The following is a 19,167-nucleotide window of genomic DNA, read 5'->3' on the forward strand; positions in this document are numbered from 1 at the left end:
CCTTTAAAGTTGCTATGAGTTCTCTCTTCAGCTGAGTTTAGGGGGTGTAAGGGGCCAGATGGAATTGTGAGGATCACGGTGATAATCACTTCACAGAAACACCCCCTGTCGGAGCCTCAAGCTTACTTTTAGCCCCAGGGCAAACTGGGGGGTAATCCAGCCCTGCTTTAGCCTCCTGAGTCCCTAAACCAGGGGTGTCAAACATGCGTGAGCCAAAACCGGCCCGCCAGTAAAATATTACAGAGAAGACATTAACTGAAAACAACAAAACAAAACAAGGCATTGCACATTAGTAGAAATTAAAGAGTAGAAATAAACAATACTGGAATTTAAATATCTCAAAATAGAATTAAAACAGCATTAAAAAGTAGAAAATATACATTAGACCATGAAGATAAAAAAAAAAATCTATAAACTTTGGCAATACAAGACTATTGAAAGGCTTTAGACACAATATTGAACGGGATATTATTTACATTAAGAGTGTAGGGAATGGAATTAAATAAAATATAAATTTCAAATGTAAATGTGTGTCCAGTTATCGGAAGCTATGGAGCAGAGAGTTGTCTAGTAGACACTGATCTGTACGTTGTAATGCACATGTGTTAATGATAAACTGAGGCTCAAAACTGTTGAAATTGCACTTATTTTTCTTCAGAAATGTCAGGTTGTTCCTAATGTTTTGTAGATAGTTCATTAAACGTGAACATTTTCAGAATGTACCTTTTTTGCACTAAAACAAAGGTAGTTATCATAGGTCATTAATGCTATGATTTTACTGATCCGGCCCATTTGTGATCGAATTTGGCTGTGGCCCCGTGACCCTGAGCCCCTAACCACAGCCGGTCCGGTCCAGACTCCAGTCCGTCCTGATCCACTCCTTCTTCCCCGGCGTCCCCTCTCTGGATGCCGAGCTGTGATTGGACGCTGGAAGCTTGTCAGGAAGAAAGAGCTGCTGTGTTGAGGCCGAAAACTCAGACACACAAGCAGGACCTGGGTGATACCGGACTTACCCCCGTGGAAGGGATATATCTCTGCTCCACCGGACAGTAGGAAGTGATTTTAACTGACCGGCGGAGCTCCGACCGAGTCCCCGGGCTTCAGCTACGGAGGCCGCCGCGGGTCCGCTGCTCCCCGCCGCCTGTGTGTCGCTGCCTGCTGCTCACAGTCATCCAGACCCTGGTAATGATATTGAAAGGAGACACAACAGACACCACAAAACCTGTGTGAGATTTGAGTGTGAGGAAGGCGAAGGGCTCAGCTGTTGCTGCCGGTAGCCATGGCTAACAGCTGAGGCTGCTGCCCGGTAAACATCCCGCTACAGACCCAACTACAAGAACAACTCAGCGGCGGAACATTGTCTTATTTTGCGCAAGAACTGTCACCTGCACTCTCGTTTTGAAGAAGCGATTTATTCCTGGGGATTTATTTGATTAAGGACATCTAAAAGTCTGCATCAGGTGAGTGGATTCCGCAGTTTTTCTGACCTTACCTCACTACCAGCTTATTCTAGCTGCGATATTTTTGCCACGACTTGTGTGTCACTTGTGATCATAACCTTAAAAAGTCCTTGTGATAAAATTCCCATTAAGGCCTCTATTTATATGTATAGTCCATGTTTTGTTCATACAGCCAGCCACGCAGCTGATTTAGGATCTGTACCATGCAAAACCTACAGAAAACTGCTCCTTTTTTATTAGACTAAATACAGGAGGGGGAAGGATTAGCAGCACCTTGCTTCAGTCAGCCTTCCTCTTCCATATGTCTCATACTCTTTGGGAAATCTGGAAGTAAAGGGAAACATTTTTGTGTTTTATAAGTATGCTAATTTGTGCCTCTTTCCAGTCCTTGTGCTTTCTGTTCGGGTGCATCAGCAGACATTGGTCACAGTGGAGAGTGGAACAGCAACAGTTGCACAGAGACACAGTGTAAAAGCAGAGAGAAGAGATAGTAGCCTAATGCAAACCCTGCTGAGCTTTGTGGATTTAACACATTTCTCATTTACTTTTCCACTACTCACTTCAAAACAAGTGGTTGAAAAGAAAGGATCAGAGTACTTTATTTATCCTGGGGGGATTTAGTTGTTGTGTGCCAGTTGCTCCATTTCAGATTGAAAAGAGTTTTAAAAAAAAAGAATCTACAATTAAAAGATCAAATACAAAATATGTTCACAAACATAAGAAGTTAAAGTCCATAAGAAACAAAACGAATCCCCTTTAAAATAATATGAATTAACATAGGATACTTATGTTTATATAAACATAAGGGGTTAGAGTACAAATGTGCACATTGTACAACAATATGTAAGATGTGTATTTAAATATATACATTAGTGTTTTAGTTTAATAATATATTAATGAAGAATTGCACGAAGTGTTTAAAATGGTTTTGGTGATATGTAATATAACGTAAGTAGTGTCAATATGTATCCAGTTCTTATTAATCTATGAAGGAAATACAAATGTTTACTATACATTCAAGTTATCTTTTTAGGACATTGAAAAAAAAAGTTGTTCTTTTAACCAAAGAAATTACAATATTTAGCTGGATTCAATTTACATTTCTACAGATTTGTATTGTTTTTCTATTGAATTGACAATTTCGCTTTTTTGTCGCTCTCCAATAAAAGCCTTCAGCTACTAAAGTACTAAGACTTGTTTTCAGTTTTTTTGGCATAGCATTTTTCATAGATTCCAATGAGTTTCAACACTATTAAACACAGTGAGGAAGATTTTTTTTTAAACCATACATTTGAGACTTATGGTTTTCACTGGGCAATGATTGGGTTAAACCAAGTTACAATGGCTGCATACACCTGATGCTCCTGACTGAGGAAGAAAGTTAGTCCAGCATTCATCAGGGCAGCATCTCATGATGATTTCAGTAGTGATCATTTATTCAATCAAGCCTTTAGCCTCTAGATGTCATAATAATGACATCGACTAACTGCAAGGCCCCAGAGCTACAACTGATTGCCATTATTGGTGATATTTTGTCAATTATTTGATTGATCATTTGGTCTAAAATGTCTGAAAATACAATCACAATTTTCAAGAGTAAGGCTGTGTCTGGAGATTTAATTTTCTGACATTTAATAATCCCCAAATATTCAGTTATAAAACTGACCAGATGGGACCAGTAAATGTTTTTGCTTGAAAAATACTGTACTTTTTAAATGTAATTTTCCTAACTTGGTAATCATCATCACTTGTTGGAGCGCTAGCCAATAGAAGCTTGAGTGTTACACAGTGATGTCACTATGTTATGGAAGTAAACAAAGCAGTCCAATTGAGAAAATGGAAGAGAAACTGCTCTGGTGTGAATTTTGGGATTTTTAGCCTTTGCAGACCATTGACATGCACTAAAACCTATATAACACTACAGGAAAGGGAGAACCCAAAAAGCCTAATAGGGCCTGTTTTAATTTTGTTTTAATATATTTTATTCCTTATATGGTCACCGTTATAGTAAGCAACCCAGAGAATTAAGCAATAAGATATACAGTATAGACACCATAAGTCAATAACCTTAAGACATTCAGAGACAGTGGGTATCTCCATCCGTCCTATTCATAGTGTATCAGTATCATGTCTGTTTGTCTTCATTAATGAGTGTGGATGCTGACTCTCCGGGGATTGTATGGTGGAACAGCAAACAAGCCTGTTCTGTCCACTGCTTCATTGATTTCCCCATTCCGGCCCGGCGGCATTAAACAGCCACATTTCAGGTGATGCACTCATCACGATGTAATCACTGGAGATGTTCGGCAAATGAATGCCCCTCCACTGGAGATGAGCTCAGACTCCGAAACTACTACCATACGAGTAGTGAAGTTGAATGAACATGTGAGAGAGTTTAGGCACTGTTGAGCTATTAATACTTTTTCTCCATTTAAGATATTCTTAGAAGGTCTGGCTATTTGCAATATTATCTGCAGCATAATTAAATCTGTATTTAACAACATTATCTAAAATATATTTATTTTGCTTGATTTTCATTGGATTGTGATTGGCCCGCAGCCTCTCACCAGCATACTACTGTATCTGCTGATTTATAGTGAAGCAACATTTAGTCTAGGTGTGTTTGTATGATGTTGTAGAGAGTGGAGGAAGTCAGTTACTGTGACGATGGTTGTGCAGTGTTTCCCAGATGTAGCGAGGCGGTGGGGTGACTGTTCACTGCCCTGAAGAGATGCTGCTGAAATAACCTCTGACATTCACACTGAATGGACCAGCCCTTTTCTCTCCATCCTCAGTGGGCGGTCATGTGGGAGTAATTCAGTGGCTGGTTACATGGCTGCTTACCGCCAGCATTTGTCTGTTCACTCTCTGCTACACTAATGCAGATTTAGATTTAAGAGCAATTTCTTTCCTGAGCCTTTGCAGTGTACTATGTAGGCCAGCTGTCACTACCCACTGTTGCTGAAAAAGTACAGTATCTTCTCGAAATGTGACAAATACATGAATGAGACATTCTGAAAAGTGACAAAATTCAACATCAGCCTTAAAAACAACCAAACGTAACCCTTTATTATCGCTTGCGTGCTGTTTTTTTCAAATGGGGCATTGTTCCCTCACTCACACTTATTTACATATTGTTAAATCATTTCCTTCAAACTGCTGCATTTATTTGATCCGTAGGGGATAAATGGGTGTCTAGCAATCACAGGGTCATTGGTTCGATCCCCAGTCCCTGAAGCCGACATGTCCAAGTGTCCTTGGGCAAGATACTTAACCCCAAATTGCCAAACTATTGTAAGGAAGTTTAACAGGTCATAATTCCCTCCCAGCAGGTTAACTGAGTAGTAATCATAATCAAAATGTTTTTTAGTTTGAAGTGGTGGCTCAGACACTGTGGCAAGCTCTGCACTCAATGTGCGGTCCCTTTTAGAAAAGCGACTTAAGACCCACTTATTATAATTGGCCTGGTCTGGACTCATGCTGTTGAGTGTTTTTTAATTTAGTGTGTTTTTTTGTGTCTGTTATTGGTTAGTTTCAGTTTTTACGGTTGTCATTTCTTCATTTTATTTTCGCAAAGCATTTTGTATGTAGTTGTTCCTCTGATCTTGACATACAAACCCCTTAAACTGAGCCATATCCCCTCTGGTGGAGGTAACAATGTAATGTGTACGTCACTCTTTAAAGGCATATCCTGCATTAGCATTCAGGATTAGCATTGGTTATGAATCTTCCATTATACATGTAATGCAAACATGCTGCCAAATCTTCACAAAGCATTATGTACATTGCTAATGTGAAAATCACATTTTAATAAAATACTCTTTTTAAGATAAATGTGTCCTTCAAGACGATCAAAAATGGAAACCGGAGGATTTGAATAAAATTAACATTTAATTTGACACATAGTGAAATGTAGAATCTTAATTTAACCAATCCTAGTATTGTTAGTTCCAGTTTGAATGCACTCTTTTCTATAGACTTGGCAAACTGAAAAATATTTCCTCTTGATCGTAATACATGCATATGTAACCGGTTACGCTCTCACGGGTGACAGACTACAGGATGAAGCGTTAGAATTAATAATTGGATTTTTTCACATCAATTTGATGTGGCACTCTAAGACATACAGACTATTTAATTATATCTTAGACCAAAATAAAATCCAGGAAACATGACCACTTTCTGAAGGTTCATTATCTCCTACTCTCACACCGTATCTCACAACACTTGGATTCTGCTTCTCTCTGCAATGAGTGCTGGAACATTGTAATTTTTAGAGATGATCCGATCACGTGATCGGGGATCGGAGCCGATCACGTGATTTTCAAAAGATCGGAATCGGGAGAAAAAAATCGGGGATTGGGAATCTTTTTTTTTTTTTTTTTTTTTTTTTTATATAAAATATTTTTATTTTATTTAAGGTTACAAAACAAAAATGACCATGTTCACGTCTTAAAGTCATCCTGAGGCCTTAGTTTTGGTTTAAAATTACACAACATCATGTATGTGTTGCTTCTTTTGGGCTTGTTTTCATCGACCTGGTTGCTTATTTCTCTCAAATCTGGCAACAGAGTGGGCGTAGTGTCTAATAGTAGCAATAAGCTAACAAGAGGCTACGTTCAGCTGGTGACTCGGGAGTCGGGACAGAGAAAATGTCAGGAGTTTGGAAGTATTATAAAATTGAAAGCGAAGGCAGTGTAACAGCCAGATGCAATGTTTGCAAGGCGGAGGTTCCGCGTGGTGGAAAGAACAGAGCTACGTTCAACACGACCAATCTAATACGCCACCTGAGAAACAAACACCAACAACAACACGACGAGTACACAGCGGCCACTCAGGTAACGGCACTGAAACAACTGACACTTTCAGAGACTTTTAAAAGGAAAGAGAAACTGCCCCAGAACAGTGAAAAGGCCAAAAAAATAACAGCCAAGATAGCTGAATTCATCGCGTTGGATGACCAGCCGTTATCTGTTACCTTTTTTTTCTCTTAATGCATTGCATAAAGATCGGATCGGGAAAAATCGGTATCGGCAGATTGTCAAAATCAAATGATCGGAATCGGATCGGGAGCAAAAAAAGGTGATCGGGACATCCCTAGTAATTTTCTTTTTCTCCAAAACAAATCGTTCCTGATAGCTTCAGAGTACTAATGCAGAGATTAGCTTAAAGTCTGCCACTGAAATGTCCCTAAACCTTAATATTTCTTCATCAAAACCGTTGATTTATTCAGTAAACAAAGAATGTTGCAGCAGCTCACTGACTCATTATAGATGTAATTTGTTATTCATTATTTCCCATTGATTACATTTGATTCATTCTTAATGTCTAAACATTTCATTCTCAGAACCCGTGTGCTGCGTTTTAATTTCTCTGTGTGCTGCATCTAGTTCAACATACAGTGATTAACAATGACAAGGACAAATACAGCATCCACATATTTTATCCTAGGAGGTGTTAAAGGGGCCCTTTTGGACCTATATTTAGGTTTGTGTGCATGTAAATGGTCTGCAAAGGATACATCCCAAAGTTCCCTCCAGTGGGAGTTTCTTTCCCACGGCACAAAATACAAATATGAACCCCAAAATGAGCATAATATGTCCACTTTACGGGCTTTAATGGCCAGGTAGACAAATGACTGTTGAAACAGTGCTGCCTCTTGAGGGCAGTGGCTTAAACTCAGGCTGGAAAACATGAGATGGATCTGAGATAATTTTTATTTAGGTGATTTGTCAAAAGTAAGCTGAAGTTTGGGTTGCTGATTGACTCCTATGATCTTCATAGCTGTCTATATAAGTTTGGTGATCCTTTGAACCTACCATGTTTATCATGAGATGGCCAGACCATAACTCGGGAGGTATGCATGAATAAGTAAGGAGCCCCTGGAGTAGACATCTTCCTCATTGGCTTTCAACACCAGTTTGTTTTCCATTTGGATGCTCAGGTAGAAGTTTGATCCACCTACTCTATTGTATGTTCATAATTAAAACCCCGGATAGAGATCACCAAGAGACTTTGGGTCAAACACCTGTCCTCTGTTTTTTACATTGTTTTGTGTTGTCTTGGTGTGAATGCTGAAACGTTATTTCCACTCCCAAAGGTAACCGTAAATTGAATTAGAAACACCCTTAAACCCTGGTTTGGATGTTTTCCCAGCAAACAAATCATAATGACATATACCAACATCTATTGATTCACAATAGCACACAATGTTGGTACATACCAAACAGCCACAATGCATTTTAGTGACTTGTCTGAATGCATTACAGCGTGGAACACTGTCAGTCATTAAAATGATGGAACTGTTGCTGCTTCCTTGGACAAAATATAAAACTGTAGACAATACAAATAGACTTTCATGAAAAACAAACTCACACACATGTATTCAACTCAAACAAACTGTACAACTGAACAATCTGTATGTGGCTTTGCATGAATAAGATGTTACCGAAGGGGTAAATCTAGAGAAACTGCATGTTTCAAGTCTGCAGCTCTGGTAGCCTGCTGTCTGTTTTAGGATTGTTTATTTATATCCAGTATAAGAAGAAGAAAGCTTTGTATGAACAATATAAACATCAATTGTTCAAACGTCCTGTCAGGCTGTGAACACCACATACATTCACCTCTGTTGTGTTGGGCCGATAGCAGGAGCCAGAGATATTAAAACTAAATGCATGGCTAGGTATCATGAACAGCACCGCTGCAATAAATCTTGCAAAGCTCATGATATTCTATTTATTGTTGAGACTCTCAGATGTGATGATTCAGCACTGGTATTTTTCATGCTGTAGTACATTATGTTGTTGGACAGTAATTGGATTGCATTATATTATACTGTCCATCCATCCATGTGCAAATAATGATCAACATGAAAAGAAGGAAATTATACCAAGAGGGTCATTATCATTAATGTTGGATTAACCGAAGGGGGTTTGAACTATGTTTGAATTTTTTTGCAAGCTACTTGTTCCCAATAATACATTATCTCAGTCACATTCTGTAATTATTTAGAAGAATAAAGTTATGAAACTAAGCGGTACACTAACGAGAGGATGGATCAGGTTGAAGCCAATACTGAACCCTCCAAAAAATGGTTTGTCTCTGATACTTATGCTAGGTGTCCGATTTGAACTGAGACAATAGTCATAAAGTTCAGTAGTTACACAGGCTGTGTTTTTTTCTTTTGTTCGGAAAATAATTCGGACAACCCATTTTCAATCTCTGGACCTTTATGCTGAAAGCTGAATCCTGTGTTGAATGTCAGCTTTTATGGGGAAAACACTGATGACACTATTTCTGTTTTTAGTCCCGTGCCCTACTTTTCTGCCCATTGGTATGCGCTTGGTGGGTTTATGAGAGAGTAGGAAAACACTTTCACATACAAACCATGACTCTGTTGATTTTTATTATTGTTATTGAATGTACAACCTAGGAAAACGTACTAATGCAAAGAGCATCTGTCCTAAATGATATTTCATGTGTCCACAAAGCGTCATATTCTGGCAATAATGTGCTGCCGTTTAATCAAAAACACACCGACAACACCAACCGGAAGATTCTTGCTCTCAAACTTCATATGGATGAGCGTGTACCAAATCTGACATCCGTAGGTCAATGATGACGTTCTTTGACTGCGATAGAAGAACAGCACTCACCGGCAGCAACATTTAGCTTCTGCCTGGCTGATCTGCTCAAACAAATATCCTTTTCTGTCTTTGACAAAATAGTTTCGGTCTGAAAGACATAGCCAAAAGCAAGACATTTCCTCCATTTTCTTCAGTGACGTCACCAGCTCTTTTCAAAACATTTTAGACATTTCCAAATAGAAGCGCATGTGCTCTTTTGTAAACAACTTAAAGGTCCCCTGTTATACTGTTTTTGTATAGGTCTCAGATATATACAAAACATGTCTCTGAAGTGTTTGGCTCGAAATACCAAACAGATCATATCAGCATCCCATAATCCCCTCTGTTTTACCCCTGTTTCAAAATGACTGATTCTCTGTCTTTTACTTTAGATGAAAATAAGGAGCCACTCCCAACGCCCCTCTGCGAGATATTTAGTTAAAAAGAACACAATGGTGCTCTAGGAGGAGATTCAGGTGATAAGGTGGGGGGGTGTTACCTTGGTTGGTGATTGGCTAATGGTTACACAAGCCAACAAATCGTTATGACATCATAAAGTGGCCAAAATCTGATCAGCTCATTTTCAGCCAGGTTTTTATATAAATGGATCAGGACAAAAAGTGAGCGAATCTTTTTTCCTGAAATGTTCAGAATCTCTTTACACAGAGGGGACACATGTTGATGTATAAAAGAACAGGAAAAAGTGAATTTTGCATAATAGGTGACCTTTTAAAAAGAAACACTATTGCTCTCAAAAAGGTGCGATGGGGATGCTATGTGGAAAAATTAAACTATTGCATATTAAACATGTAAAGAGCAAGGTAGTGATTCTGCCTCAGGTTATTTTTTTAAATCAGAATTTTGCCCTTTTTAGTATTCTGTTAAAGTAGGCATTCGAATAAACAATCTGCTATAAACTGTTAGAGTTGTTACTTTCCCTGTACCAACACGGCACTATTTGTCCTTTGACAACAACAAATAACTTGCAGCCTGAGTGAGGAAAATATCACCTTGAAGATTTCAGTATAGGACGTGTGCTTTGGGTCTGTTTAGCTCCCAGCTCCGAGGTATCCATGAATAATTGCTTCAGACGGGCATCTAAAGGTCTATGTCCCTATCAGCCCAACATCAGGTTATCTTGGAGCTGCTGTATGAATGTATAGTGCTGCTTTATATGAATTGGACCTAAAATGCCAAGTGTAGCCTGAAGATCGCTCAGTGATAACCAAACTGCTTGCCACAGCTATAAGTGAGGTTTATACCTAAACTGCAATTGAATAGGAAACATTTTCCGTAATACGGGACACTATATGCTTCTCAGCGCCAATGACATCAAAACTGTAGAGCCTTATTCGCATGGCAGTGCTCACGTCCCTCCAAACTGTAACAGAATACTAATACAGCTGAGGTAACATAATGAATTGGAAGGCAACTCTCCCAGCATAATCAATATATTTTTCTTCTCTCTGTGGGGAAAGCAGCAGCCATTTAGTCCTCAGTACGCTCCGTACACCTGTCAGGGTAATGTGGATTGTTTTTGACCTATGGCCACTCTTGATTATCATGTCGAGAGAGATTCTCTGCTCTTTTCTTGGCTCCACAGAACAGAGGGCCACCATTCACTGTTATGCCTCTGCATTGCATTAATATGCACACCACATTGTGCGCTTTGTGTATTTATCACTGATTGAAAAATTGGCCCCTTTTTTCTGGTCTACCGCCTCTTATGGTCTTCTTAAGTTAATTTTATTTGCTAGAGTGTCAGCTTGTGACCTTAATATTGAGTCACATTATAACTGATTGTCATAGGTCACTTGATTTTGACCATATGCAACTGTGAGGTGTGGCTGAAATATCTATAAAAAAAGTGGATGTTAAGGATTTTCTTTGTCACACATACTGATCCCTGTTAAAAATAAGCCTCTGTGCCCAAGAATATGCCCACGATCATAAAGAAACTGAACGAGGATGCTATCGGTTTAGGCAAAATTGGTTTAAAATATCAAGAAAGTGCCCCAATTGTGAAAATATGTAGTATTATACAATTTTATATATATATATATACAAAAATAAATCACACAGTTCAGTTATAAATAGATAAGAGAGTCAATAGAATAAATACATGAATAAAGAAATTAATTCATGACATTTATATGACTATAAAATAATGGAATAATCCAATAAATGTTCAAAGCTTAGCTCATTACTCTGAGATGTTAATTCATCCTGTCATTTACACAGTACTGGATTTTATAGCAGCACATTTCATTTTATACAGTCAGTATTTTATTCGAAAAGTCCTTAATCCCAAGTGTTTTTGTTCCACATTTTTCCTGATTTATTTGACAATCAAGGCTAACGGGGCCAGTTACGTGATTGGCTGTCTGCTCATTCAGATCGTAGCAGTCAAGTTTGTTTATGGACGAACTGATTGCCGAGGGGTTTACAGTGCCGAAGATCAACTTTGAATGTAAATGGTGCAAGTCCGTCTAAGGACCTCTGTTGCAGGCCTTTCACTATACTGCAGGTCATGTTGGATGTCAAAAATCTGATCAGTCATTATAGTCAAACAACCAAGACCCTGAACAAACAATCATTGCAAACATTGGTCTCTGTTGTACACCATTCTACTTCTAGAGAAAGAACCGGAATGTCTGCTATTTGTTAGGCCAATAACAATCATTGATTGTCTTAAGCTTTTTATAATCTTCAGCTTCTTTATTGTATTAATTAGCATTATCTACATATCACATTACTGTCTTAAGAGCCTTACAGAGGTTAGAAGAGCTAGGACAGGATCATACAGAGTCTAGACACTGGAGGTGGTGGTGGTGGAGTAAAGCTGACAGATGGTTCATTAAAACTCTCAGGTGTATGTCCATGGATATTATGGTGGTCACGTTGGCAGTTTGTGCAAAAGTAGGTCTGACGGAAAGACTATGCATGCTATGATATTTAAAGATCAGCATCCAGGGACTGATTGATTTGAGGATTATGGGTAGAACGGTATTCATCTGGTATGGACATATCAGAGTTGTGTATGGAGGGACTGGCAGAAATCAGAAATGACAAAGAAGACAAAGAACGGACTTTGCCCATCACAAAAAGGCAGAAGGTCGTGGTTAATATCTTTATTAGAGTAAGTACAAGTATAAGATTCTTGAAAATGGTTGAGAAAACTGAAACTACTAATGGAAAACAAGTGGTTTGGTTTAAGATATCCACTTATATAGTGTTAGTTGGCAATTGTGGTCATGAATAACATTAATCAACTTGACTGCTGATGAGAAAAGAAGAGTGATCCCCAATGACATAGTCTAATGCTTTGTTCACGTTATACCCAAGTCCCGTCCTTGCAAAGTTATGAGTCTACCTTCATTTGATGGACAGTTTTCTAAGGACCGGTTTACATCAAGTCTTGTAAACCCCAGAAAGGACATTGTATTGTTCTATATTGTTTTCGGTAAAGGGACAGAACCATAAAAGGACAAGTAAAGTAAAACCTTGACACATAAAACCAAAACTCAATGTGCAGATAAATTGATGAAAAGATTGTATTTGTTCCTGTGGTTATACTGACCATTTAGCATGCTTGGTATTTATATGTTTCCATAAATAAAGGTAGCAGATAAAGGACTGTGGATTTTTGAAGTGTCGAAAACACTGTGTATTTGATTCGTCTTGATGTTAGGTACCTTTGTCCAAATCTCTTTTTGAAGTGTTTTAAGAAAAGAGAGTCTGCAGATGAAATAAAATCGCCTGTCAGAGCCAGTTATATTTCTAACCTTTGTAAATTTAGCATCAGAGCATTTCCTAGCTCCAGTGAAGCGGCTTCCTTAACACAGAGAAATTCAATCAGACTCTCTCAGCATGTTTCCCTATGGCCTTTTTCTACCAATAACCCGCTGCTCCAATAATCATCGCTCATCACTTTTAGTGTCAACACACAGCTATTTACTATTGAGCTGTGGATATAAAATTCAATTTTCTATTAACTTATTGTTTGTCCACAAGGGAAGTCTCACCATTGACATCTCTAGCAATGACAATAAATCTGAAGCCAGGCTACGATTATCACATTAGTTTTAGTACTGGCCAAGATTAGAAAATATTGGATGTCATGTGAAGCTAAATTCAGTCACAGATTGTAAATGTTTGTGACTTTAAGGAAGGATTGGGGCTTTTATATAAAGCAAGTAAAGTAAATGGTCTTTCATTCATTAAACAGTTTGTGGCATGTCTACAACACAAAGCGTACATAAGCCGATTAATAAACAGCAACATGTAATAACATTGGGCAATAACGTCCTAAATCTAATTCAAATTGCCCATCTCGAGTTGTAACACTAATCCCACACACTACAATAATTATCTACTATCTTCTATCAGAAATAAACCAGAATTTATAGTTTTAAACTCATACCTAATACCAAAAAATGGGCCTCCTTAATCTCAATCTGTCAAACCTGGTAATAAGATTAGAAACTGCCATCAGACGCACTTTAAGAGGCCTCTGGGCTGACTGACTGTGAAGACCACCCTTACCTTTTCATTTATAATATCCCCCAGGGCTGCAAAAAGTAAATCAAATAGAGTCCTTTCTCTTTTCCTAACCACTTTCCTTCAACCTCATTGATGTGAAAGAGACTCATCAGGACTGAGAAAAAGTCAACTGGGTGTTAAGAGAATCCAACTGCACTTACTTTGGTTGTTTCCGTGAAGTGCTTTGTCACTTTGAATGTTGCAGCCCGCAAGTTGTCTGTGGAAGCATAGTCTCCTTCCCTTTCATAAAGGATGGTCCAGTGTTTTCCTATGCTTATAAAGATAAGAAGCGTTTAATCTAATTTCCAAAAAAATAGATAATTAAAACAGCTCTTATCATTGCTTCAACTTCGTTTGGAACTTACCTTAGCAAAAAAGACTATACGACCAAAACCAAGGTCTCAGGTATAGCAGGTTTCAGATTTGACCTGATGTACTTAATTTAGGTGTGCATGCAAATAGTCCTACTGTACAGTTGTCTCGTTGTCTGTCTTTGTGCTGCTGTTTTAAAGCTGCCACAACTGTTGAAGCTGTGCCACATTTTAGCAAAGACGCTAATAGCTGAAGACAAACGTTTCCTTCAGTTGGCTGCTGCTCTTCAGTCTGAGCTCCTTCTTGCTACATAATGCTTTTTCTCTCTCTTAATCCCTGTATGACTGGATCTACTTAGTGTACACAATGGCATGACACCTCACTTTAATATGCTAATAAATGGCTTTAGTGTAGCATTTGCAATGTAAATCACAGCATCCAGTAGAGAGCTCATATCAAACGGAGGTCAAAGGCTAAGGAGCTCTGAAATGATTCATAGTCCGGCTATCAAACCAGTGGTTGTCGTACTTGAGAGACTTGTTTAATCTTCTTTAGCCTCACTTAACCCTGTCTCACTCTGAGCTCTTCTCATTGCCCAGGCCACAATATCCCTGGAGATTCAGTAAGTGCTGGGAAGAGTGCTGGAAATACATTATACTGCATTCTACTTGGTGGTAATTGGCATCCTGTCTTGTGTTTATGCCACCCTCCAAAGTGTCGCACAGAGGTATTCAGTTTCATCCCTTGGCAGTCTCTGGTGAAGATTAGAAATCGACTGAGGTCAACAGGGTAATTGGACAAATGTGGTTGTAACGGAAAGAGGATTTCGACTAATATCATATAATGAGACCCCTATACTCTCTGCCCTGCATCACAGTAGGATTGACAAATGAGTCTAGGTCATCAAAGTCAGATTAGTATGTAACTGTTCAAGCAACGTGAATCTATTTAAACAAGGGTTGAACTTCTTCGGGCTTGCGGTTGTATATGTTTCAGTGTCTAGTTTAAATGATATATGAATGGATCCACCATTTGGCGATGTCTATCCCTAATGTGTCTTGTCTAATTAGATGTACCAGTGGTTATCTAATTTCAGCCCAAACCTCTAAAGGTGCAGATCCACAATTGGTGAAGTTAATACAGAAAGAAACACAATGACCCGTGTAAACCAAAATGAAATGCTTTTATAAAGACATTGTTAGTCCCTTGCGAGTAAAATTACATTATGTTAATGAATTCCTCGCTCCAATGATGTGATACCTGCATAACTCATTTTTCAAACTAGTCCCTGGGTATTTTCATTATAAGAAGTAGCAAACTGGTGTCAAGACATTCTTTGGAACTTGAGATAAGATACTGGTTTTTATGCCAACTACATAGCTTGGTCTGTGTTTGTACATTGTCATTATGATGCAACCCAACCAAATATGGTGCCCCAATCGTTGTTATGTGTTCCAGACCTACCATTTAAAAATTGGTGAAATACAAACAATTAGATGGTTGAAAACGCCTTTTCCGTATTCTGTAAATTGTATAATTTTTCCATTAAATACACAACATTATTTATTTTAGACCAAGAATGAATAATAGTTAATGGTACAAAATAATCATAGATAAAACATTTTAAGAGGTTCTGATGTATTTTCTTTTGGATACAGCAGAAGCCATGTGCTCAGCTGTAGTTCTGTCTGTACAGAATGTCAAATGAATGTTTTTTCTTTCTCTCTTCTTTCCCCAGTGCCATGAATCAGCCTGGACAACAGCTGCTCCCCACATAGAGGTCACTTCACCTCTCTTTCCATTTGCTTTGGTCCAGAGGATGCTGGGAATGTGTCGTGGGCGCAGGAAGTTCCTGGCGGCTTCTCTTGCCTTGTTCTTCATCCCAGCACTCACCTGGCTTTACCTGTCAGTCGGGAGCTTTCAAGGTAAGCACACATCTCCACGAAGAAACTCACAATGAAGTAAGGGAAACTCTGCAGTGAGACGGTCATTATAGTAAGAAGAACCCCGACAGGTTGAGGTGGAACCCAACGCCAAGCTGAATCATCTGTCGGCTAGCTCTCTGTGTCCGTCATTCTCTTTCCTTCTCTTGTACTTTATTCTTGTTTTTGTTCCCTTTCTTTTCTTTACTGTGGACACTTAAACCATCAGAAATCTATACTTTTCTTCTTTCCACAAATATATAAATTATAATGCCATGATGGAGCATTCCATGGTGTTTTCTGAAGAAAGAAAATAAATGTGTTTTTTTTTTTTTGCTGTAAAATGATTGGACTTCTTTCTGCATATTAAATTGTCGTCCACCATGACTTTATTCAATTAAAAAATAACTCCTTGGTAAATCTCCAGAATTTAAACCAATTCCACTACAAAGAAAGAATAGACTATTGGAATTATAAATAAATATGTGGAATGAATTAACCTCATAATTGTTTTTGCACTTTTTCACCGTGCCTGATTATCAAACAAAGGGATTTGTCCTAGAATCTCTGAAGAAACAAATTTCCTGTGGACAAAGTCACCCTTCCCTCCTTTTCATTTTCTGGAGGTGCTATATTAATGAATTACTGAAGCCTATCCAAACTTGATTACTTCCTGCAGACGATAAAGTCCAGGACTTCTTGGAGCCATTTTAATGACTTTGACTCGCAGGATTGAAACGCTGCAGCAGTGCCATTATTAATTATGATTAAATTGACAATTTTGACTTGGGGTCACAGTCACTGGAGACTCTGAGTGTGAATAGGCTCCCATAATACAATAGCCACCAAAGTCTGCAAAGTAATTATTCGATTTGGCAGTAAATTCCTGGCGTTGGGGAGTCATTTCTAGGAGTCTGATAAGTTGTGAAAGGCCCACGCTGCAGGGAGCGTCAGCTGGAGGTGAGCGCTGAATGTGTTAGACAGGAACAATGTGCTCTCCCTGCCTTGGACTCCCTTTGACACTTCGCACTCTCCATCTCTAACCTCTTTTTCGTCGCTCTGTCTCCATTTTCTCTTTGTTTTTCTTTCTCCTCTCTGTTGTGTTTGTATGTCTGACAGAGTGAGAGAGATGGCGAGTCTCCAGGGTCCTCTGTGCTGTGTCTGAATGAGCTAATACAAAAAAGCAAACCTGCAGACAGAATGAGCTCTTATCGACACACCTTAAGGCTTTAAAGTATGTGGGCACTGTTGTCCACATACAGGGCCATTTTCTAAGGGCTGAGTATGACTGCTATCTGTCTTTTATACATGTAGTGTTGAAATATTTACTGCGTATATTTCACGCCTGTCATTCAGAAGGCAACAATATGTGCAGTTGGACCACACTGATGAAACTCTGAGCCTGTCACAAAAAGCTGCTGCATTATCATCTTCACGTGAGGCTTAGCCATCTGTGTGCTTACTGTGGAACTGGGAATTGTACGCTCCTTGTAACGTCACATGATTGGACTAAATCCAAAGTTGCAAAAAACTAGAGAACGACCCGCAAATCCATCTTCCTGGCTCTGATGAATGGAACCATTGTGTTTATCCGTAAGAAAGCTGTATACAAACTTGAGTACACACTAAATATCTCTAGAGATAAACATACTAAAGATATGACGCAGCATTCTCGCCTTCCTATTCCTGCATATTTTTGCAAGGGCACCTTTGTTGCATTATGTACTTGTCGCCACAGTGTCAAACATTGAAAATCCCCGATCCATAATATTGTAAGATATAGCAGTAGAAGTAGAGTAGAAGAGCACAAAACTTTTACTCAATGTAAACATTTGACCAGCCTAAGTCTAATGACCTCAAAAGCCACCATACTGTGACACTTTATTAAATGTATTATGTCTTCACATAACTGTATTAGGTTAGTTGAAAGCAATAATAATAAGTTGAACCTAATATTTGTATTCAAACTTAATATTATTACTTTTAACTAACCTAATACAGTTGAGAAATCTGTTGACATAATACATTTAATTAAAGTCAACATTTCAGTTTTTTCAGTGCACACAGTAATGACCTCAAACCTCTACTCAACTATGTTTTTTAATTCAGCCTCTTCACATGCCGACCCACATGCCAAAAAAATTACTTTTTATCCTCCCCCTCGAATATCATAAATTTAAGCAATGTTGTGGAAAAACAAATGTATTCAGCTGAGGGCTTAAACCTTGTCAGTTTCTCAAATGAAAAAAGCGTTATCCATGCTTTCATCTCATCATGTCTGGATTATTGTTAGGCTTGTTGAGGTTTTTTCTCTGCTGTGAGCTCCCAATCGAAATACTTGTTAACTTTAAAATGGCTTCCCTTAGGTTACAATGAACAAATGCTACGACCCTGAGGATTTTCGCAATCCCCTCAAATTTTCTTTAAAACATTGCATTGCCTCTTAATGACCACTTTTGGGCAGACAGCCAAACAAGCACAAGTACAATAACAAGTATGAATTTATTTTGTATATGTTGGAAAACAAATTACACCCCAACAAAACTCATTAATGGACCGCATATTTTTGGTAATGGGGTCCCGGAAATGCGGCATGTATTATAATACTTTTATTGAAATGAACCGCTTTTTCCCGAAGCCCAGTTTGCATATATTCTCTCCTTGCCATGAACCACATTGTCTGCTTATTATTTAATTACTTTGACCTTCCTGCCAAATGAATTTAAGTTCTCCTCAAGGCATAGTGAAACTTGTGGGTTCTGCTTTCATAAATGGACAATAGTCTTCCATATTCATAAGAAAAGAGATGTGGGAGTTTGGTTTATGGAGAACATTTATTTTGGTAGCTCAGAAGTGGAAATGTATGTCCTTGTGTCCTCAGCATGACTTATATAGACTACACATCAATATCTGGACAACAGAGAAGTATTCCTCCAAAAAATCAAAGAAATAATATGTGACTGGTTTATATAGTTGGAGCCATTTGGCTAATTTTTCCACCAACTAAAAAACAGAGATGACTAGGGGTGCGCAAAGAAATCGCATAAGAATCGCGATTCTATCTCTGCCAATTAAGAATCGGTTCACATTTTTCAGTCTCGCCGCAACGCTGTTTTCCATTTTTTCTACGGCGTGAGCTCCGTAATGTTCCGCTAACATGGCACTTCGACTTTATGCAGCAACCAGGAAATGACACCAGGAAATCCTCTTCACTCTGTCCGCTCTTCACAGGGCGGACTCCTGAGCTATTTTGAATCGTGAATCGTTTTGAATCGCGAATCGATTGTGAATCGAATCGTGACCCCA

General features: G+C 38.6%; 1 protein-coding gene across 2 annotated transcripts in view; it reads left to right on the top strand.

Annotated features, from left to right (window-relative positions):
* The first annotated feature begins 973 nt into the window (after positions 1-973).
* The window catches only part of large1 (LARGE xylosyl- and glucuronyltransferase 1), a 65,299-nt gene continuing 47,105 nt past the window's right edge, over positions 974-19,167 (top strand). For both annotated transcript variants that reach the window (XM_034131621.1, XM_034131622.1), the window contains exons 1-2: positions 974-1,460; positions 15,678-15,864. In XM_034131621.1, the coding sequence (XP_033987512.1) occupies positions 15,759-15,864 (106 nt within the window). In that variant the 5' untranslated portion in view covers positions 974-1,460; positions 15,678-15,758. The remainder of the gene's footprint in view (positions 1,461-15,677; positions 15,865-19,167) is intronic.

The sequence above is a fragment of the Trematomus bernacchii genome, unplaced genomic scaffold (genome assembly GCF_902827165.1).
Source record: "Trematomus bernacchii unplaced genomic scaffold, fTreBer1.1, whole genome shotgun sequence".
NCBI lineage: Eukaryota > Metazoa > Chordata > Actinopteri > Perciformes > Nototheniidae > Trematomus > Trematomus bernacchii.